The following is a 23,523-nucleotide window of genomic DNA, read 5'->3' on the forward strand; positions in this document are numbered from 1 at the left end:
ACTAAATGCAAACAAATAGAATAAAATAAGCCTCAATGAATCTGACTGGGTTTTTAATAGGTCCAGCTCGAGCGGTTGATGCATGCTTTGTTGTTGGCAGGTGTTTGGTGTTGGCGAGGGCCCTGAACACAGCAGTCAGCCCTCAGCAGGGGTTAGGACTGTAGTTGGGGACAGGGAGGGTCAGGATAGCCTTCCGCTTAGTGAAGAGTGTCCTGGCCCGGTTCTGACCAAATATCCAGACTTTAGTGACCTATCCATGTGTCCAGCGCAGGTAACCTCACACCTGGGCCCTGTATCCTGTTGTTCTAACTGCAGGTCTATAGCTGGGGTCGGTCTGTCTGTCAACCAATCAACCAACCAACCAATCACTGGTTCAATCTTGCACTGATTTTTTTTTTTTCTCACTGTTTAGGGGCCAAGCATTGGTTGACTGTATTTCCATCTTTCCAAAATGCACACTAATTGTGGGTAAACACGACATGACCTGATTATATGTTCGTTAATTTCAGAAATGCCCCAAAATGTGTTAAAAAAACAAAACAATCCAGTCTGGTATTAGTGTTTTACCTTTACCTGGGACACGACGAGTCGCTTGTGGGCGTGTCAAAACTTAACTCACGCATGTATCATGGTCCAGCTTCCGACAGGAAAAAAAAGCCCTAAAAATATTTATTAAATGTGTGTTTGTATTAAATGTATATTTGATAACTAAATTTAGATCTCTAAAATAGTTAGAAATAGACTAATTTAATAAGACATGGTGAAATGAGTAAAATTAACATTGTAGTTTGTAGAAAAAACAACAGACAACATTTCTCCCAAATTCCAAATAAAAATATTCTCATTTAGAGCATTTATTTGCAGAAAATGAGAAATGGCTGAAATAACAAAAAAAAGATGCAGAGCTTTCAGACCTCAAATAATGCAAAGAAAACAAGTTTTAAGAGATCAGAAATAATCAATATTTGGTGGAATAACCCTGGTGGTTTTTAATCACATATTTTTTTCATGCATCTTGGCATCATGTTCTCCTCCATCAGTCTTACACACTGCTTTTGGATAACTTTATGCTGCTTTACTCCTGGTGCAAAAACATTAACCATTCAGTCATATTTAGTCCTGCTAGAAAATAGGGTATAAATGTGAGGAATCGCTTGAAGCTCAAGGACCTCGGACCATCTTGTATGTGATTGGTCTAAAGAAAGGCTAGTAGCCAATTGGGCTAGAATGTCTCTTCACCGTGTCATAATTAATTTGCATAAAGTTGAGAAAATGTCAACTCTGTCGCTTCCTGCCTGAGAAAAATCGCGCCCTGCAATAGGAATTAAATGGTCGCCTGTGGCTTTTTTGCTTTCCAGTGTGAACGCTTGTTAACTTTACTTCTAGAAAATATGCCAAATTAGCAGTTAAAATACTTGATGCTTGGCCCTTGCGATTGTTTCTTTCTGCTGCTTTTACCTCAATTGTCTTTTGGGGGTATCTGGGTTTTTTTTTGTGATCTTTAACCTCTTCTTTTTTTTTTTTGTGGGTTTAATGGTGATGGGAAGTCCATTTCCTTATATATTCTTGGTAGTGAGCTGTCTGTATTGAGTAGTTTGTACAACTTTGATTCTAAATTAATCATTCTGGTATCATGATTTTGAAAAACCACTTACTACAATGACTCATATTGTAAAATTCAGCTGTTAATCAGTCAGAATTTGATTGTTGTAGCATCTATGCAGTAGCTTACCTTCTCTTTCTCTTTTTATTTTTTTGATCTCACAGTTAGAATCAATGGTCTTAACTCCAGGTAATACCAGGTGGGTTTCTCGTTGGGCTAGCTTGGCTGACAACTATTCTGACTCAGGTTCAGCATCAGGACTCTTTGACCTTCCAGTTCAGATGGATCTTTCAGGTAGCTGTAGTAAGATTTCCTTTGTCTTTATTTTAGCTTTGGAATATTTGTCCATATGTCCATATTTTACTTTAATTTCTAATTTCTAATAATCCTACCATTCAGCAGATGGACGCATCATCCATCAGGCTATGCTAAATCGAACCATCGACGGTACAGAAACTGAGACTGGCCAAAGTTCTAGAGCACGTCGAATTTTACCCCAAGTTCCCTCCATGGAGAAGACAGAAACTCCTCCACCCAGCATCCACGTACACTCAGACTCCTACCTACCAAACTACGAGAATGTGGAGAAGAGCGTGCGAGGTTCACGGCAAAAAGAAGACCTGCAGAAGTTGTTCGTCCAGGATGATCTTGAACCAGACAGCCTTAGTGATGCCAGCAAGTCAGATGATGGTTCCATTGTGGAGCAGTGTAGAAAAACAACGAGTTCTGCGGTGAAAAGTCCGACATCATCTAAACATCTAAAAGAAGCATCATCATCATCATCATCATCTTCTGCTTCTGGTGGATCCAAGATGGTAAAGGACCAAGATGGCAGTCCCAAGTTCTCTACAGCCACTATAACCAGACAACATGGCGGCCATGGCGCCTCCAATGACAAATCCAATCATTCTCCTCCCAGCAGGGATACGTCTCAATCTGTGGAGAGCTCTTTGTCTCTCCTCAGACAAGAGAGCTTCACCAAAGATCGTCCCAGTGATGACGTTCATTTTACGAGATTGCCTCATATCTCAACTTTCGACTCGTCTTCAAGCGTTGATAAGAATGCTTTCAAAGCCGCGTGCAGCCAAGACACTCAATCGTACCTCAAAGAGACGGAGAATGTTCTCGCGTCTTTGGAAGCCAAGCTCCAGGGACAGAGTTATGACAGTAATGTCCAGCCCTGTCCTTTGGAGGATTCGCTTTCTGGGGATTCAGATGTGGACACATCCAGTACTGTCAGCCAACGTAGTGGTAAAAATGTGGTCTCTTCAGCCCCTAAGAAGCCAGTGATGCTCAGTGGACTCTTAAAGGAGAAGCGAACTGTCAGTCAGCAAGTTCAAGAACAAAATTCAAGATTTCAGTCTCCTGTCGAAGCTCAATCTCAGGTTTTCAGGTCTCTTCCAGTAGAAAGTGATTATAAGGTGGAGTCGGATAAGCGCATGCAGTTGCGCCACAGTTCAGGAAAACACGGATCTCTTGACTTCGGTAATGAACCTCAGACGTCGACTTTGCGCCAGTGGCCGGAAACCGTTTCAGACCAGGAGATGAGCTCCCGTCCTACTCATAGAAAATATACCGCCCCTCTTCAGAAAGACAACTCGAACAAGTCCACTAAAAACGCAGTAGCCAACGCTCTTTCCCGCTCCAACAGCCTCTCCGCACCAAGAGCTACAAGAACCTCCATGCTACGCCGTGCACGCCTCGGCGACGCATCCGACAACGATGGTACAGAAACCGATCGCACGTCTCAGAACTCAGACGCCAACCCTCCCAACGCTCGCTCTCACGACAGCAAGAAGCTTTCCCGTCTGGACATCCTGGCTTTACCGAGAAAGAGGACCGGTTCCTTTACTACACCTAGCGACACTGAATCTTCTGCAGGCAAGACTGGATTTTCCAACCGCAGCTCAGAGTCTGGGTTCTCGGTGCGCAAAGCTTCAGTTCCGGATAACAAAAGCACCACGCAGAAGAGTTCAGGGGCTATAACACGGCAGCCAATCATCCGCGGGCGATCGAGCAGCGCCAAGTACGCTAGCAGCACAGCCAGTGAGTATGATTCCACTCCAAGTGATACTCCATTTAAAGTGATACGTTTAATGATGCATCTTGTAAGAGAAAGTTAATTTGTGTGATATAAATGTAGGATTTTTTTCCCAGTCTTTATCCCTAACTCTTTTTATCCTTAGCTCTCACTGAAATAATCTTATCTTTTGCTCTTTAAGTCTCTAATCTAGTGGTGACACAGTGCTATGTTGTTGCTTTGCACCACTGGGCTAGTGACTCCCAACTAAAACTAACTGGCTGTTTTTACTTGTTCTCCAGTTCACTAATGTAATGGGTCTCAGACACTAATAGACTTTAGAAATGATTAAACCAACTAAAATGATTACCAGCTAATGTGCTCATTGAGTGGAATGTAAGCTCCGTAGCTTAATGAGCATTTTGAGGTTACTTAAAGCTATAGTAGGTGATTTTTGTGCAGAAAGCAGAGGTGTTAGCTTAAAAAAAATAATAATAAAAATAAAGAAATAATAATTTTTAAAGCACACTGCTACAACAAAATGAATATTAAACTTGATTGGTCAATATTATTTCCTACAGAAGAGTCAATGATCATAGCAGAACTCAATGATCCAATGTGGCATGATGCTAATAATGCACTTCATATATCCAGTACTAAATTAAAATAAATTATACTGTACAGATATAATCTGTCTTTAGTTTTATGCCATTTTCTCCCCCAATTTTTACAAGGCCAATTGCCCAACCCACTCATTAGGACTCCCCCATCACTAGTGATGCCCCAACACCCTCCTGAAGACTAGCACACGCCTCCTCCGATAAATGTGAAATCCGACTGATGCAGCATTGCAGAGTAGCATCACAGTGCTAATGCTAGGAGGAAAGCGCAGCGACTCGGTTCTGATACATCAGCTCACAGACGCAGCCTTGTGCTGATCCACATCACCCTAGGAGTGAAAAATCACTCTGAGCCCTTTATAATGATATTCAAACATTTTGCTAATGTTACAGATGGCTGAGACAGCTAGCTGGCTTACTAATGTAATTTAAACCCTGCACAAATGTCCAGGTATTCTTAAATCTCGTCAAATTCTCGTCGTTCTCACAAGACTCAAACATAACTTTTAACCAGTGAAGAAAATTGTACAACACTAGTGTCATGTAGCCTACTTAGCAGTCAGTTAACCCAATGCTCTGATAAAATGCTTTCTAACATCAGTATTTGAAGAAATATAAGGTCTGTTTTTCAGACCGATCACCTACTATAGCTTTAAACCGTTATTTCTGTCAGCGGATTTAGGGATCTGGGTTTTGGCTCTCTTTTCATTTGGTTCTCTTTCTCTTTCTTCCTCCTTTGTCCTTTTCTTTCCACTGAATCCCCTGGTTCTCCTCGAACTTTCCTCAATGCTATTCCCTGGGCCAAGGCTCCAGGAGACGTCAGAAGGGCTCAGACTACACCTCCACCTCAGAGGATGAGTATGAGTCCAACCAGAGCACTCCTAAACATAAACGCTCCCACCATTCAGGGGCTTTAAACTCCTCAAGAACGCAGAATCTGGGCCCGGTGAGACCGGCCCCGCGATCCAGAGACTCTGAGGGGGAGGGACACGAGAGCGACGCCTTCCAGAACTGGACAACACACAGTGCAGAGATCGCAAGGTAACAAACACTGTTCGGAAGAATGTGTAAATTAGGTCTTAGTCTTAGTGCTGGAGAACTAAACTGAATCTCCTGTATAACTCTGTACTTCAGTGGAGTGTCTTTACTGCTCCTTAATACCTGACTGATAGAATTCATACATAAGGAGCACCGGATTATAAGGAGCTCTGATGATGTTTGGGAAATTTCAAGGATTTTAAATGCTCCTTATAGTGCGAAAAATAAGATAAATGATTAGATGAGAGCTGTGAAAACGGGCCAAAGAGTCTAAAAGCAGTGAGAGTGGACAGCTGTAGCACAGAAAACGGGCCAAAGAGTCTAAAAATGGCGAGAATGCTCCGTTAAAGCACAGAAAATTGAATTGAAACGATGGTTGATTAAGGTTTATTGATTAATGAGTGATGATTAATAAGTGTGCTAAGAAACCAGAAACCATCTCTCGCTACATTACATTACATCCCTACAATTAAATACATTTAATTATTATTTTTTTTTATTTAAGCATGATGTGGGTTATATTTCTACAGGTTGAGTCAAGACCTGGCTAAAGACCTGGCCATTCTGGCTCGAGAGATCCATGATGTTGCTGGAGACACTGAGCCTCAGAATCAAGCCACCGGAGAAGCTGTGGAACCAGTGTCTGCTATATCCATCTGTGAAGAGGTGATCATTACAGTGAATTAGATTTTATATATATTATCCAGTGATCTGGAGTGCAGTCATACTGTCTTATATTTCTTGTAAGACGTGTTAATAATGGTGTATTAATAATCATTGCATTATTGTCCTTCTCTCAAGGCTTTTTTTAAATATGTTAACACCAATATGATATATTAGTAAATAATTAAATGTTCTTCTTTTATTAAGTTGTTATATGTGCTATATATCTGTTTGCTTTACAGTTGCGGCATCAGATTCCTGAAACCAGCCTGAATTACCCTAAAGTTCCACCAGTTTCAGGTGTGATCAGGAGCTCTGACAAGACTGTTAATGATCAAAGCCTCAAACAACAGAGGAGAAATCAGGAACAGGTATTACTGGTTGTCAGATTCCCTTTCTCCCTACTTTTTTATCTTTCATCTTTCAGGTCTTTAAACAACTTCCCTCCTTCCACCCAGCCCTAAACATGGAGCCCTCAGCTACAGAAAACAATAATACTTTTATAAAATAAAAATAATACTGGACTATAAGGCACTTAAAAGTCTTTAATTGTCCTGAAAATCGACAGGCAGGTGTTAAGGATCAGTAAAGCCACTCTGCTAAAGTACAGAGTTTTACAGAAGTTTCATTCAAGTTTCTCCAGCACTAAGGCTGGAGCAGCATTAGCATTAGCCGCTAATTGCGTTAAGTGCTAACTCTTTCGCAATTCAGAGGCGAGTTTTATTGAACTGTAGCCTGCCTGTTTTTAACAGGAAATCTAAGCTTACTATAAATAAACTGAAGCGCTTTTTTACGCAAATAAACGGTTTTCAGGAGAGAAATCTGTATAGATTAACATCCAGCACTCATTTGACTTCAGACTATTGAATATTTGCTTTTGAATTACAGCATTTTCATTATGCATTTTCCTGTTTGTTTCAGCTTCCTCTGGATAACGGGCTGCTGAATCCTGTCTCTCAGCTTTCAGTTGCTATTAGAGAAAACACAGAGCAGCTGACTGAAAAAATCAAGTGAGTCTGTTCAGATTGCAGTGTGTTTTATTACTGTTGGATAATTTACTTTCTTACCAAAATCTAATATCATAAAAATAGATAATGTACAATTAGTAAAAGATTCTGTTCTGAAAATAATGAACTAAAATAAGCTTCCGTAATAGGGAAAGGTTTCAGTTTACTACTAATATTACTCCTGTACATAAACTCCTGTTATTTCATGTAGACCTTGGTTGTTTTTAATTTATGTATTTTCTCATTTGATTTGCTCACAGGATTTTATTCCATAGTAAGTCAGAGGTCTGGGAAGAGATTGAGGCGAAGGTCAGTGCTGCTGCTGCTGCTGATAATGATCCACCTTCAGAAAACCAAAATAAGGTATGTCTGTATCTCTGACCTCTTTAGATTTGATAATAAGGATTCTGCTGGACACTGATGCTGGACGTCCCCTTTACTTCTTAAAGGAATTAAATAAACATGACTTGCCCCAGATTCAGTCTGTCAGCCAAGTCGTGTGTGCTTCTGTGGGATGTGGATTTTTGTGGGTTTTTACTTCAGAAATCAGTATAAAGCTATGTGAACAAGTAAAAAAAAAAGTATTGAAAGAAATGCTATGGTTATATTTCAATTCTTCTGTATTTTTTCTTAGGAAATAACAGCTATTCTGAGAGATCTCAGAGGAATCCAGAAACGTTTGGAAGGTATGATTTTTATTTTTATTTTACCGTATTTTTCGGACTATAAGGCGCACCGTATTATAAGACGCACTATCAAAGAACGCCTATTTTCTGCTATTTTTCCATACATAGGGCGCATCGCATTATAAGGCGCGTTAAGTGACACTAGAAAGGGTGCCTATATCAAAGTGAACAGGGGTGGCGCCATGTTTCCCTTCCCCCACCGGGGGTGGTCGCTTGCCGGTGGAGCGTCTCAGTATACAAAATATAGCTCTTTCAAAGTAAAACGAGTGCTGGATATTAATCTACACAGATTCCTCTCCTGAAAACTGTTTATTTGGGTGAGTAACGTGCTTCAGTTTATTTACAGTAAGCTTAGATTTCCAGATGTCCACTAAGGCTTGCTGCACCAGCGTTAGCATAGCTATCCGCTAGCACGCTAGCTAGTCACCTAAACTAGTAAAGTTAACCCAAACTTAAACGACTGCGTTACACTGAGTAATCCTGCGTGTTCTGGTAAAACAGTGAGATATTAGCTAGCGATTCGTCCCCCGTGGCTTGTTTTAACACGGTAAACAAGCAGATTACAGGCTGATAAAACTCACCTCTGAGAGAGTTAGCGCTTAGCATCTAGCTAATGCTAGCCAGGCAAAGCAGCACAGACTTACAGGCCAATAACTCACCTCTGAACGGTGAACGCTTAGCGATTAGCATCTAACTCTAATAATACTGCTCCAGCAGTATTAAAAGTGCTAAATTTAGAAAATACTGATCTCTGAACAGTGAAAAAGCTAGCTAGCTAAGCGGTTAGCATCTAGCTAATGCTATTTATTGCTGCTCCAGCCTCGGAGCGGCACGGCTCTGCACGGAGTGTGTGTTTACAGCTCCTTACACCTGACGGGTAAAATTTAGATAATACTGATCTCTGAACAGTGAATAAGCTAGCTAATGCTATTTGCTGCTCCAGCCTCGGAGCTGCACGGCTCTGGACTCTGTATAGCACTGAAACTCTGTATAACGCTGCACGGAGTGTGTGTTTACTGCTCCTTACAACCTGACGAGTAAAATTTAGATAATACTGATCTCAGTGAATAAGCTAGCTAGCTTAGCGGTTAGCATCTAGCTAATGCTATTGCTGCTCCAGCCTCGGAGCTGCACGGCTCTGGACTCTGTATAGCACTGAAACTCTCTATAACGCTGCACGGAGTGTGTGTTTACTGCTCCTTACAACCTGACGAGTAAAATCCATACAAAAGGCGCACCGTATTATAAGACGCACTGTCAATTTTTGTGAAAATTAAAAGTTTTTAAGTGCGCCTTATAGTCCGAAAAATACGGTATTTAATTTTTTTTATTGTTGGTCCTTTAGAGCTACATTGACTGATGGCCGATTTTATACTAAAAGATGGCTGCACCTGTAAAACTACCAGAAGGTACTGAGTGTATAAACAGTGTTTTTTAATAAATTGTGTAAAACTTTGTCAAATCTGTGAACTTTCACAGTTCTTAGTGCCATGTTTTAAATGTTAGACGCCTCAGAATTCTACCAATGAAGTGTGCAGCTATTTTGAGATTGTTAATGATGTAAAAATAGTGATTTCTGTGCATGGGAAACCCTGTGTCCCAGTCACTAGCATTGTAAGCCAGTTGGAAGCATCATCTAAAAGCACTGCATTTCTGAATGCTGGGGGTGAATGGAGGTGTGGGCTACTCAGCAAAGGTTTGTACGGTATTTTTCGCACTGTAAGGTGCACTTAAAGTCCTTTAATTATCCCAGAAAACACCAGTGTGCCTTATCTATGATTTTTACCTGTCAGGTATTTAGGAGCAGTAAAGCCGTTTTGCTGAAATGCAGCGTTAATCAGTTTTCAGCAGAGAAATCTGTGTAGATTCACATCCAGAGCTCGTTTGACTTTAAAATAAAATGTCTTTTTTTAAAGAATTACAGTTTTGTTTACCTGGCGACACCCTTGTTCCTTACTATTGTCGGTTAAAGTGCACCTCATCTATGAAAATAGACCATATATGAGCTCCGAGTGGTCCAGTGGGCTAAGTGCTGCCACGTTGATCAGGACACTGGTTTGAATCCTGTTTATGCAGCTTGCTATCAGCTGCCGGAGCCCTGAGAGAGCACAATTGTTCTTGCTTTCTCTGGGTGGGATATGTAATAAAAATTACTTGCTTTTTAAATGTCATATGAGTTTTGTAAACATCTGTTTTTGAAAACTTGTGGAAACTTGTGAGAAATTTGTGAAAAATTAATTAAAGCTGCCTGAGATTGACCAGTACATGTTTTTAATAGATAAATGTATGTTATTAGATTTAGAGTTGAAAAAAGATAAAAAATTAAGTTTAATTTGCAAATTCAGTGAAATGGCCCATACACACTTGTTTTTTTAATGTACACTGTGTATGAATAAGAGTAAGTGAACATCACCAGAATGAATGTTCTCAATAGCCTGTGTGTTCCCTTCTTTTGCAGTGATCAACAGAATAATTGAACCCAGTGGAAGTCCAGCTGTGGTGAAGTCACTGGTCACTGGGAGCTCATCTACAGCCGGAATGAGGACCTTCAGAGTTTCTCCCAGAGACTCCAGAACCCCCTCCTCCCAGCGCGGCGGCGGACCCTCAGCCGGGAGCCGGCGGTTTGGTAGGGGGCCTGAGGGGGAGGGGTTTGTTGTATGAGAATCAAAAGCCTTTATTAAGTTAAAGTTAAATTAATGCTGCATATTTAAACACTGGTCACTGGTGTGTAATGCTGCAGTAACGAGTGATCAGTGTGTAGATCATGAGGTGAATTTAAATTACTTGACAAACTTTAAAAGGTTCTTTTTAAGGCTTGGCATTAATGGGTCCTTTTGCACTAAGGTGTGTATTTATATATATATTGCACCAGAATTAAAAAAAAAAACACTAAATAAACATCAGAGCACTAAGTGATTTGAGGGTACAATGCTGGGTCACGTTGTTAAAAAATAAAACTTGGTATCCACTGTGTGAAAAGTGGCCTTGTGAGGCTGTTAGACTGGGAGAAATACATTATAGAATTTTGTTAGACCTCCGTGAGATATGTAATGACACTGTATTTTTTGAGTTTTTGAGTATCTGTTGTTTTTTTTTTTTTTTTGTAATTAATTTGATTTTGGTAAAACTCTCGGTGATTGACATGAGGATGTAATTAAAATTACAAAATATATATGTATCTTTATTCAGGGTATTTTATATAAATGTATATATTGAGGGTAATTAAAGAATGTAATAAATAAATGTATTTGTTCACAATGCCACAACTAGAAATGTATGCACTTTAATTACGTAGAAATTTCTTTGTATGTTCCAAACTATATTTTCTTTGGGATGTTCGGGTGCTAACCCGAACATCCCTTTCAGACAGCTTCCTCTTACAGCGTCCACAGTTAATCCTGTTGGATGTGGTTGGTGCTTCTTGGTGGTATGCTGACATTACCCTGTATACCGTGGCTCTTGATGCATCACAAAGACTTGCTGTCTTGGTCACAGATGCTCCAGCAAGACGTGCACCAACAATTTGTCCTCTTTTGAACTCTGGTGTGTCTCCCATAATGTTATAGTGTGCATTGCAATATTTAGAGCAGAACTGTGCTCTTACCCTGCTAATTGAACCTTCACACTCTTACAGCTCTTACTGGTGCAATGTGCAATTAATGAAGATTGATCACCAGGCTGCTCCAATTTAGCCATGAAACCTAAAATCCCACACTAAAATGATGACAGGTGTTTCAGTTTCATTGTCCAACCCCTGTATATGAAATATACAAAAATGAAGCAAAAAAGCAAGTAACATAATTAAAATCCTATCAATTGTTAAATTATACCAAAAATATTTTGTGTACAGTAGTTTTTGCGCTTCATTTCTGCACCAATACTACTGTATATTACCAGAGTATAACAGAAACAAACTTTAATCAGTTTCATTTTGTTGAAAATATGAATTGAACTCATGTATGAAGTCATGTTTGTTGGAGTGAAACGTACAGAAACTTACTTTAATCAGGTCAATGAGGAACCAATGAGGCCTCACTCTCACTTCCAAAGCATCCTCAAGTTGCCATTAATACCAGCTGCTCGTTTTTATGAGAGTTTTTATATTATATAAGATTAAAATGCAATTTAACTGTAGTTCATCTGCTGACTTCCCACTCTGTGTAGCCTGTATATATTCTGTGACGATTAATACTAATAATTAAAGCTAATATAGTCTAATAAAGTCCGATACTGATGGTTTGCACTGACTGAGCACAAGTTCCTGTTCTGGTTTCGTGCTCTGAGATGAAACTGCTTTCATTTCCTCTTTACAGAGAGTGGGAGACATTTCATGTACAGAATGTATTACGTGTGTATAAACGCATTATTTAAGAAGATTGAGAGTTGTGGATTCAGTTTGAGAAAAAGTGTTTGAGAGTTTAAAAGAGGCTTCAGTGCTAATCTCTATATCAGAGGCACATACAGCTCTACAGGAAAAAGTGAAGAGAGCACTTCAGTTTCTGAATCAGTTTCTCTGATTTTGCTATTTATAGGTTTATGTTTGAGTAAAATGAACATTTGTTTTATTCTATAAACTACAGACAACATTTCTCCCAAATTACAAATAAAAATATTCTCATTTAGAGCAGAAAATGTTCAGAAATCAATATTTGATGGAATAATCCTGGTTGGTTTTTAATCACAGTTTTCTTCATGCATCTTGGCTTCATGTTCTCCTCCACCAGTCTTACACACTGCTTTTGGATAACTCAAGCAGTTCAGTTTGGTGGTTTGATGGTTTGTGATCATCCATCTTCCTCTTGATTATATTCCAGAGGTTTTTAATTTGGTAAAATCAAAGAAAATCATCATTTTTAAGTGCTCTCTTATTTTTTTTCAGAGCTGTATTTCTGGGAGTGAAAGTGCTTAAAAATGCTGCTTAAATTGTAATTTAGTTCTGGGCTCTGATTATTATTATTATTATTATTATTATTATTATTATTATGACTATTTTTTTGTTTGTTTATTTGTTTGATCCTCCTTCTGGAAATCTTCCTTCCTGCTGCAGGTTTCAGCTCCAACCCAAAACATCTAGCTAGCTACCTTTTTCACCAAATCCTGAGTTTCTGAAGAAATAAATAATCATTTTGATCAGTTGAAGTGGTGAATTAGGGTTGGATTCTGCATGAAGTCTGCAAGAATATCTTTAGTTCTTCAGGAGCAGAACAGGAGATTACTCACTGCTTTATATATGTAAGCAAACAGCTAAAGCATCCGGCAGCACAAGACATCACTAAACTACATCTACGGCTTTGGGTTTTTGGGTCATTTTTAACAAATCCTGCTACTATTATTTTATTTTTATTTTATTTATTTTTTTTATCTCTTCGATATTTTGATTGAAAAGCTTGTAAGAGACATGGTGCTGTAAAAAGCTCTGAACTTTGTTTTGATGTATCTTTACATTTGGGATCATTTTGTATATTTTGTGGTAAATCTGTAAATGTGATCTTTTTTGTTTATTTTCAAATTAAATATATTGGAGTAACCAGTGTGCGTGTGTGTTTTATTCATGATGTGCTCTTGTATTTTTAACTATTCAATATGCAGCTCTGTAACAAATGAAGAGAGCACTTCAGTTTCTGAATCAGTTTCTCTGATTTTGCTATTTATAGGTTTATGTTTGAGTAAAATGAACATTGATGTTTTATTCTATAAACTAGACAACATTTCTCCCAAATTCAACCAAATAAAAATATTCTCATTCAGAGCATTTTATGGATGACTTGGTTTGATGGCAGATCTGATTTAGATCTGATTTAGTTTTTTAAGAAAATGTGTGTAATAAGGATGTGTCCAGCACCGTTTTAAATGAGTAACCTAAAGAATATATCGATTAGGGTATCAATATAAGATACATTCATAATAAAATTTTTATTTACTTGATTACTTGTTTGAATCCCGGTCATGCAGCTTGCCATTAGCTGCTGGAGTCCTGAGAGAGCACAGTTGTCCTTGCTCTCTCTGGGTGGGTACAGTACAGTAGATGGCGCTCTTTCTCTATCCTCTCATCACTCCTAGGGTGATGTGTATCAGCACAAGGCTGCGTCTGTAAGCTGATGTATCAGAACCGAGTTGCTGTGCTGCTTTCCTCCGAGCGTTAGAGCTGCTGTGATGCTACTCGGCAATGCTACAGCATCAGCAACAGTTCAGAAAGAGGCGGAGTCTGACTTCACATGTATCGGAGGAGGCGTGTGCTGGTCTTCTTCACCCTCCTGGCGTGTTGGGGCATCACCAGTGATTGGGGGAGTCATAAATGAGTGGGTTGGGTAATTGGCTGTGTAAATTGGGAGAAAATGGTATAAAAATGAGAAATAAAAATATTTAGAAAAATATATATATCTTTTCCCATGCCATTCCATGGCTACAATTGTATTAACTTGTTGCCACAACTTAATAAGTCATGGCAACACCTTTATATATATATATATATATATATATTATATGTGTGTGTGTGTGTCTTGGTAAGCTACTTTTGTGCACAAAGCTGACAAAAGTTCACTGATTTAAATATAAATAGTCAAATTATTAAAAAATATATATTTTTACTTTATTTTTTTAAGGTTTTGAGGGCTGAAACAAACAACCCATCACTTAAAACCTGTTTAAAATGTTCTTTACAGTCATTCACACACATCTATTAAAAACCTGATTCTGGTGTGTTCCATCACTCAGAGAGCCAATAGAATTATATATTTTTATATATATTTAAAAGTGAATCATACGCAGGTCAAAACACTGCGTGGAAGAATTGCAAAAGAGCACGTAGGAGCTGCAACTGTTAAAATAGCTTGTTTTTCTAAACTGAAACTCACTTGATTTAGAGAGTATTATTAGTTCTTCAGCTGTTGGATGTGATTTGAAAGAGAAGTGAAAGAAGGAAGAGGAACTGGAGGTTATTTCTGAAGGTTCTGGATAACAGTAGATCAGTGTTTTGTCGGGGACTGAGTCGAAGAGCACCTGCACATATCTGCTGTCAGCATGACCTCGTAAGTTTACACCTTACAAAAATTCAGTTTAATTTATGTAAATGTAAGATTTCTGACTGTTTTTAATTTAATCTTTAATTCTGCTTCCTCAGGACATATAAATCCACGTTTACAGAGGAGCGTAACTTCACGTCCTCGCCTTACAAAAGTTTACACGACAATTATGTTTCTAACAGACCCGTAAGTACCTAACTTTCTTGTCTTAAATAATTATTATAATTAACATTATTCAAGATTTTAAGACATTATTAAAAATTACTATGTTTTGTAAGTAATAAAGAATTCAGACAAACTTAAGTATTGATCTAATAAAGTGTTAGCTAGTTTCAATTCATAATTAGTTAGGATTTTTCTTTTTACAAGGCAGAACACAGTACAGTGTTATGTGGAGTATTATGGGGTGTACCATACTATATTATGTTTGCGATAATATTGGTACAGTTTTAAAACAATAATAAAAATCTTTGTTCTTCAATTTTTATATATTTTTTTCCGACTTGCTGTGAAGCCTTAAGGGTATTGTGGTAGATTGGTATGTTATTTTAATGTTACAGTATTTATTTTGTTGCATTTTTTTTTATAATTGAATATATATATATATATATATATATATAGAGAGAGAGAGAGAGAGAGTCTTGGTAAGATACTTTTGTTTACAAAGCTGACAAAAGTTTACTGATTTTATTATTTGTTTCTATTGAATTGTTTGTTTTGGAGTCTGAGAGAGCACAATTGGCCTCAGTGTATCGTTGTCGGGAGGCATTTACTAGCGCTAGCGGTTAGCTGCTAATGCTAATGCTGCTGCACCTAGCCTTAGTGTAAATCTGGATATCTAAGCTTACTGTAAATAAACAGAAGCATTTTACTAACCCAAATAAGCAGTTTTCAGGAGAGAAATCTGATATCTGATGTGTAGATTAACATTCAGTTTGTTTAACCGCCACCCCCACCCAGTGCTGAGACCTGCTACATTTAAAGGGAAACATGGCAACACCCCTGTTCCTTACTAGTATCACATAATAATGTGTCTTATAATTTAGTGTGCCAAAAAATATGGTGTTATTAATATGATGTTTTATATTGCCCTCCCTAGTAGTAATGGCCATGTGTTTTACAGGGTTTAAGCAGGATAAAGTCTTTCCTGTTAATTATGGGATGTTTGACTATCCTTGGTGGTTTACTTGCCATTGCTTTGATTGAGAAACTGAGAAACCAGGAAAAGATTGATGAAGCTCTGAATCCAAACCACACCGACACACACGAGCCGGTACTGAACGCTGAAGAGAGCAGGTGAGTTAACTTTAAAGCTTAACATTAAAACAACGTCCTTAAACTCTATCCGGGTGGGATTTGTTTCTCAGGGGGTTCTGGGGTAATTTTCTCTCTTTTATAGGTTTTTTTTTATCCTCTGTGATTTTATTCCCATCCGGAACGATCATGTACGTGGTTTTGTTTTCTCAGAAGTCCTCTGATAAATAAATTACAGGCTGAATTATCTGCTGTTTTTAGCTGAACTCTTTTTTTCGTGGTCCTTCAGTAATTTTAGTCCTGTCCGGACACACATCTCTCATTTCATTTCGTTTCATTTAATAAAACAGCTATTTGTTCACTTCTGCGCACCGTAATTACACTTTGGCTGCGTGTTTCCACGGAGATCCATGTTAAAAACACAACAGCGAGTGGAAATGGAGGAGCTACTGAACGCTGTGATGTCATGTGACTGAGAAAAAAAGCCTAAAAACTCACTGCTCCTCCTGTTTTTTCAAGTTTTTCAGCCGTCCGGATAGAGATTTTGATATGTTTATTACAACAAAATCTATTTGTTAGTATCTTAATCTAAATGTATAATGCTGTATACTGCTGTTTCTGGTTGTTCCTCACTGGTCAGGATCCTCCTTGTTGAGAGTATTCCTTTATGGATGGACTACGGAACCAATGCCACTTTCGGAGAACCTTTGTACAAAGCATGGAAGGACCTTATCTCTACTGCAACCACACAGATTGATGTTGCCTCGTTCTATTGGTCTCTGACAGGAGAGGACATTAACGTCAACTCGTCCACTGACAGACCTGTACGTGCTCACTTTCTATATCATTTTTATTTGATTTAATGTGGAATATAGAACTGTAACATGCTGTTTAATCAGACATTTTAGCTGTAAATCAAAATGCAGTATCAAAATGCATATAAAAAAGCTTTTTGACTTGTATTTGATTGCAGACAGTTTCAACCCAAGAGAGGTTGGGCCCTATCTTATGTCTTGCTCATTGCTATCTTACACCCAGCCAACAGTCTATTTTCACGCATTCCACCTGCATCGTTTAAATAGCAACAGAGTCTGGTGGTGTTTTTCCTCCATAGACTAATTCTAACCATTTGTTCTTTAGCTCTGAATTACTGGGTAAAGTATATAAACACTGATGTGTTATTCGCACAAATAACACAGGAATGAACTGCATGCTGTTCCTAGCGCTGTTATTTAGCTCCTATCTGACGAGACGGCGTCGCTGGCTGGCTTGAGCTCTGCCTGTGGGCGGTCCCGAGCCGAGGTGGGTGGGGCCATGAATACTATATTTTCTTTTCTGTATAAATTTGCCCTTGTGGTTCTGTCAGCTACTACTGAATTAGGGTTTTGGTACAGTGCCAATGTTTGAGATCAGAGATCACTGGTGGGAATCAGAGGTTTATATGGTCTGCAATCAAATAAAAGTCAAAATAAATGTGAAAAACACTGTGCTTTTTCTGATTTGAGGTTTTACATTACATTTTCTACATTGCAGATTACTTTAAAGACATTTAAACTATGACGGAACACATATTAAATGCTATCTTTTCATGTTTTATTTATTAACCTAGTGTTCATAGTTAATTAATATGTAATATGAATGAGTTTTGTTTTATTGAAACTGATTAATGAACCCTTTATGCTCATGTGTTTATGTAACAGGGTAGAGACATTCTGGAGCAGTTTAAAGCCTTGCCGAAGAGGAACGTGTCTGTGAGAGTCGTCGCCAGCTTTCCTTCCATAGCGCCCAACTCAACTGATCTGAGAATTCTGAAAGAACATGGTCGTGAAGTATAGCTATGTGTTCATAAATGTATTCATATTATATATATACTTTATATTGTGTAAACGCTTAATTGTAAATAGGTTGTAAAGTGGTAAACGGCTTAAAAAATCAGTGTACAGTCATTTTAAAAACAATATGACTGTATTGAGAGATTGCTGGTTTGAATCCCAGTCTTGCAGCTTGCCATTAGCTGCCGGAGTCCTGAGAGAGCACAGTTGTCCTTGCTCTCTCTGGGTGGGTACAGTACAGTAGATGGTGCTCTTCTTTCCCCTCAGCACTCCTAGGGTGATGTGGATCAGCACAAGGCTGCGTCTGTGAGCTGATGTATCAGAACCCAGTCGCTGCGCTTTCCTTTTAACTACAGTGCAGTTTAAAAGGGTTAAATCTTTACAGTGCATTTCTGTTTTATAGGAGTTCATGTAAGGAGGATTAACTTTAGACGTCTGACCAGAGGAATCCTCCATACTAAATTCTGGATAGTGGACAGAAGACATATCTACATTGGCAGTGCCAACATGGACTGGAGAGCTTTAACTCAGGTACACATACAGTAAATAAAACTAAAATAACTTTAAAATACATTTTATTATTAAGCATAGTGTCTTGTACATTGACATAATTGTAAAAGTAAGATATATAATTAACAAAAAACATTAATAAAATCTACTTAGAACACTGAAAAAATAGCATTTATTACCTTTCCCCCCACTCTCTAACTATAAACTTTACTATTAAAAACATAATTATTAAAATCCTTCAGAGATATTTATTTTTTTGCATTGTTGTGTGATTCCAAATCCCATCTATGCTTAAAATATATATATATTTTTATAATAAATCCGTAATATTTAACTTAAAAAATACACATTTTAGTTGTGTCCCTGTGTTTCACTCAGTCCTGTTACTGTAACACATAACCTTGAACCTTGATGAACCTGAAACATCTGCAACCTTCTACAACAGGAAGTCACATCTACAACAGGAAGTGACATCAGCTAGTTCTTCTGAAGATCATGGGAAGACCAAAATTTCCCAAAGTTCCCTCATTAGTTTTTTTTTCTGTATATTTGATTTTATTGTAAAGATAACTGAGGACCTCAATCTCAACACTCAGTCCTGTTACCTAAATTAATTCTTAGATCTTATTGGTTTATTTTTAAAATACAAATATTTTGGGAAAATCACTAGAATGTGCTCTGTGTCCTCATGCTATTAGCATAGCCGCAATTTAGCTATTTTGTTTTAGCTGTTTTAGCTAATTCTATGCTAAAAACTCAGTCCTCAGTACTTAAAACATAAAGAGTAACAGGAGTGAGTAGAGTTCCCTTGTTTATTGATTTATTAAAGCAATGTAAACCACTTTTTTTCCCAATTCTATTTGGTTCATCATTTATCCATTTGTTTAATACATTGCATGATCAATAAATAAAATGATCAATTTTAGATAGTCTTCTAGAAAAGATAAAACTAGCTTTGCATATTTTAGAAAAATACAATATGCATGCATATAAAGCGAGTTTTTAGTCAAAAATATCAATTATTTGAACATGCATTCTTTAATATAATATAATTGCTTTTAAACATGCTTTTTAAATGTCACATGAGTTTTGGTAACAGGACTGAGAAAAAGTTAACCATCTTCAGATTAGAAACCTTGTAAAAAAAAAATGAAGTAAAGCTGCCTGAGATTAACCAATACATGTTTTGAATAGTTAAATACATGTGTTGTTAGATTTAGAGTAAAATAAAAAATAAAAGATTGATGGATTCGCCCTTCTTTTTCTTAAGAAACAAGTTTAAAACGTAAAATTAACCAGTATTTTATAAATATCTGTTTTAAATGAAGGTGAAGGAACTTGGAGTGGTGCTTTATAACTGCAGCAGTCTGGCCACCGACCTCCAGAAGATCTTTCAGTCCTACTGGGTGATGGGTCGACCAAACGCCACCGTCCCCGAGCCGTGGCCTGCCTTTTACGACACCTCCATCAACGCAGAGCAGCCCCTCCACCTGAACCTCGACACTGTGCCCTCCAGAGTTTACATAGCGGTAATTTTACATTTTTATTATATATTTTTCACAAAATAAAATTAATACTAACTGAAACAGTGCTGACTTGGATGCTTAAACACCGTCCGCTTTAGTAACCGCTTAAGAAATTTTTAATAAAAGACATTATTATATAAAGTAAATATTATATATATAAAATATTACTTTAAATCAAATATTGTGATGTGTATATTTTTGTTCACATTAGAATAACAAAAGACCTTAAGGAGTCTAGGAGTGTACTAAAATATTGATGTAACAAAGTGTTACTATATTATGTTTTGCAGCAATTAATCAGTTAAATAAATACATTTATAATTCAAGGCAAGGCAAGTGTATTTATATAGCACCTTTTATACACAACGGTCATTCAAGGTGCTTTGCAAATATAAAAAATACAAAGAGAAGTCAAATATAAAAACATGTAAAAGAAAAACTATGAAAATGGAAATAAAAAAAATTAAATAGGAATGAAGCATGAATGAAACTTGATTTAAATATGATTAAAACAATACATTTAAATGAAGGAAAATTAACTAAATTAATTATTTTCTTTTTATTTTTTTTTCTTTATTATTTTCTTATTCTCATGTTTTTGTTTTGGTCTTATTTTATGTAATTTGGTGACGATATTATACTCTTAAATATTGTGCTATATCACCCACCCCTAATTATCACATCAGGGTACTTTTTTTTTTTTTTTTTTTTTTTTTTCTTTCAGCAAAAGAAAAAAAATCACACTGTTCTCATTTCCCATATTATATTTACTAGAGACAGATTATATCTGTCCAGTATCATTTATTTTACTTTAATCCTGGATATATGGAGATATTTGGAGTGCGTTATTATTATTATTAGTATCATGATATTCTGGATCATTGAGTTCTGTTACAAATCTGATAAAATTCTTGTATTTTTTAATATCTCAGTTAGGAAAGTGCCATATCATATCGTATGCAGTAATAAAATTTAATTTTTCATTTTGTTGCAGTAGTGTATTCTTGAAATATATATATATTTATTTTTATTCAGTGTTTTGTCGCTCACTCCTAGTGTCAAAACCTCTCGGTTGCTTATCTTAGAAAAGTTTTGAACTGCATTTAAGTGTTTAATTTAATTTCTTTAGTGAATTTCCTAATGATTAACATATCTTTTCTACCTCCTAACCAAGGCCTCCCCTCCAGCCTTCTGTCCGGATTCCCGCACCAGAGACCTGGACGCAGTTCTGTCTGTAATCAGCCAGGCACAGCAGTTTGTTCATGTGGCCGTTATGGAGTATTATCCTGCTTCCAAGTTCTTTTATCATCACAGGTACTGCTGACACTGCAGTGATTTGGTTTAAATGCATTTTATCTGCTATTAAAAATGATTATGTGTTTGTTTATTCAGATACTGGCCAGATATTGAAACTGCACTAAAACGCTCAGCTTTTGAGAGAGGTGTTGCCGTGCGTCTGCTGGTGAGCTGCGGTCGTGACAGTGACCCCGCTGTACTGCCCTTCCTAAAGTCACTGGCAGCGCTGGACTACCCATCTGAAAATATCAGTATAGAAGTGGTATGTGTAATGTAAGCCTGTACTGCTAAATCCCAAATTCAGATGTGTTCTGATATGTTTTTGGAATTGAGACTGATTGTGCTCTCTCAGACTCAGGCTGCTGAGGCAAGCAGCATGATAACACATTAAATAAATCAGATCATGTTGTGAAAGTGTCTAATTTGTGTATCTTGTCGGTTCACATTCACTGTAAATGTAAGTGATCTGTATCAGTGTGTAATGTGAACGAACCTGAAACGTCTCACATGCTGCACATTGATACCTGTATAAACGTCTCTTCCTTCTTCACCAACAACAATAAAAAAAACCTCATATTAGAGAGAGGAGAGACTCGTAGCTTTATAAAGGGAAATGGATGAGTTAGCAGCTCATATGTGGAGCATCTTTTGCTGGAGTGGAGAAACAGGAAACAGCTGCTCTGAAGTTCATGCTCAGGTCCAGGAGGTGAAAAAAGGACAGGCGGTTTGCTTTTGCTGTTTTTTTTTGCAGCTATAGCTGCACAGCTCCACCAAGAGATACAGTGTGGGTACGAGAGAGAAGCACGTAGCGCTAATGCTAATGCTTATGTGGATGGGATATGTATCCGATTTAGGATCACATATGAAAGTGACTCAAATCTGATTTGAAAAAAATCGTATTTGGCCAATCACAGCCACAAATGGTTCCTTGTCTGCATTATCAGTGATGTTGCTCTGAATCTGAATGCAGGGTCTGTTTTTTTTTTTGCAGAGACTCCATATCGTTCCAGTGGCGAATCAGACAGACATTCCCTATTCCAGAGTGAACCATAATAAATACATGGTCACAGATAAAACAGCATATATAGGTAAGATTAGTAGAGAAAAACTAATTGTCTGCACAGCAAATAACTGTATTGTTATGCCTTGTTTTCTGCCTCTATATCTTATATTTAATATTATTTTTTTATATGGAATGAGATGCTTAGGCATTTTGTTAATTTTCTACACACATATCTTGAAGATTTCTATTCAAGTATTAAACCTACATAAAAAGGCTTCATGTTTAATAAGAAAGGTTACAGAAAATACTAAATTGCAAAATAATAACAAATAGCAAATGCATATCAGGAACACTTTATAATAACTTTCATTTATATATATTTTTAACTAATGTTCAGTAGATGTGAACAAAGCAGTGGTTTATCAGAATTTAAACCTTAAACACTTATTTATCAGCATGGATATCCATATTAAGAATGTTACCAAATCATTTATTAGCTTATCAGAATTTGAACATTAATAAATCGCTAGTAAAAACACATTTTAAATCGGGCAAATGTTAATAATTGCAATGCATTCATTAGTATTTACAAATGTGATAGCAACTTTTTAGTTTCTAAAAATGTGAAAAATAACAGTTATTAATCATTAGGTAATGGTATATTAATTAAAGTTATTATAAAGTGTTACCTGCATATCTATCTATTTATTATTATTATTATTATTATTAGAAGTAGTAGTAGTAGCATTTCACTATGCAATTATTTTTTAATTTAATGTGATTTTATTTTATTTTAAACAGGCACCTCTAACTGGTCTGCTGACTACTTTAACACCACTGCTGGAGTGGGGTTTGTGGTGTCTCAGGATGCCGTGAATTCCTCCTCGCCCGGAGAGACGTTAGTGGGTCGGCTGAGGGCTGTGTTTGAGCGAGACTGGAGCTCACAGTTTGCAGTGCCACTTGAAAAACTGGGTCACAACCCTGACTGTGCCTTTTCCTAAACACAGCCCTGCTCTCATCGCCTGAGAATTCACTTATTATATAAAGACTCATTACAGTGAGAAACGAGAGAAATCTTACAATGTGGAGATCATACTGCAGACTCCAGGATTATTTGGATTGGTACTTCTAAAACTTCTGTAACTGACATACATTCCCATTTATATGTTATCATTTATATTTTAAACACTGAACCTTTACCTCCTGTTTTATTCAAATATGCATAAAATAGTTTATGCAGAAAGTCAAATTACGTGTAATATAAATATTACGTTCATAAGCTTTACAGAGACACACATCTGGGAGTGTATATACAGTATATGCATAAATACTTTGTGTTATCTTTTTTTTCAATTATGTTAACTTCATAAAATAAATAAAAATACTTTATTAAATTGGGCAAATATTTAAAATCTGATCATTTAACTTTCTCTTAGAAAATTA

General features: G+C 37.1%; 2 protein-coding genes across 5 annotated transcripts in view; both read left to right on the forward strand.

Annotated features, from left to right (window-relative positions):
* Nucleotides 1-13,168, forward strand: part of cep170ba (centrosomal protein 170Ba) — a 34,473-nt gene extending 21,305 nt beyond the window's left edge. Inside the window, exons 10-19 of one of the 4 annotated variants that reach the window (XM_007230351.4) lie at nucleotides 101-271; nucleotides 1,768-1,897; nucleotides 2,003-3,649; nucleotides 5,050-5,284; nucleotides 5,812-5,947; nucleotides 6,187-6,315; nucleotides 6,866-6,954; nucleotides 7,212-7,314; nucleotides 7,586-7,637; nucleotides 10,096-13,168. In XM_007230351.4, coding sequence (XP_007230413.3) covers nucleotides 101-271; nucleotides 1,768-1,897; nucleotides 2,003-3,649; nucleotides 5,050-5,284; nucleotides 5,812-5,947; nucleotides 6,187-6,315; nucleotides 6,866-6,954; nucleotides 7,212-7,314; nucleotides 7,586-7,637; nucleotides 10,096-10,298 — 2,895 coding nt within the window. In that variant the 3' untranslated portion in view covers nucleotides 10,299-13,168. The remainder of the gene's footprint in view (nucleotides 1-100; nucleotides 272-1,767; nucleotides 1,898-2,002; nucleotides 3,650-5,049; nucleotides 5,285-5,811; nucleotides 5,948-6,186; nucleotides 6,316-6,865; nucleotides 6,955-7,211; nucleotides 7,315-7,585; nucleotides 7,638-10,095) is intronic. The other 3 variants (XM_015606945.3, XM_007230352.4, XM_007230353.4) reach the window with 3 other exon arrangements.
* A 1,319-nt stretch (nucleotides 13,169-14,487) lies between these two features.
* On the forward strand, nucleotides 14,488-23,483 carry LOC103040963 (5'-3' exonuclease PLD4). Its single transcript, XM_022672580.2, has 11 exons — nucleotides 14,488-14,665; nucleotides 14,758-14,845; nucleotides 15,783-15,955; nucleotides 16,554-16,737; nucleotides 17,614-17,734; nucleotides 18,149-18,276; nucleotides 19,584-19,784; nucleotides 20,956-21,095; nucleotides 21,174-21,339; nucleotides 22,069-22,165; nucleotides 22,882-23,483. The coding sequence occupies exons 1-11, from the start codon at nucleotides 14,658-14,660 to the stop codon at nucleotides 23,079-23,081; spliced, it is 1,506 nt and encodes a 501-aa protein (XP_022528301.1). The 5' UTR covers nucleotides 14,488-14,657; the 3' UTR covers nucleotides 23,082-23,483.
* Nucleotides 23,484-23,523: the final 40 nt, after the last annotated feature.

This window comes from Astyanax mexicanus, chromosome 14 (assembly GCF_023375975.1).
Source record: "Astyanax mexicanus isolate ESR-SI-001 chromosome 14, AstMex3_surface, whole genome shotgun sequence".
Taxonomy (NCBI): domain Eukaryota; kingdom Metazoa; phylum Chordata; class Actinopteri; order Characiformes; family Acestrorhamphidae; genus Astyanax; species Astyanax mexicanus.

Bases quoted from the DNA above. Each gene is read 5' to 3' on its own strand.
- LOC103040963 (XM_022672580.2), top strand. The intron at 21,096-21,173 runs GTACTGCTGACA...TTGTTTATTCAG, and splicing joins AAGTTCTTTTATCATCACAG to ATACTGGCCAGATATTGAAA. The intron at 21,340-22,068 runs GTATGTGTAATG...TTTTTTTTGCAG, and splicing joins AAAATATCAGTATAGAAGTG to AGACTCCATATCGTTCCAGT.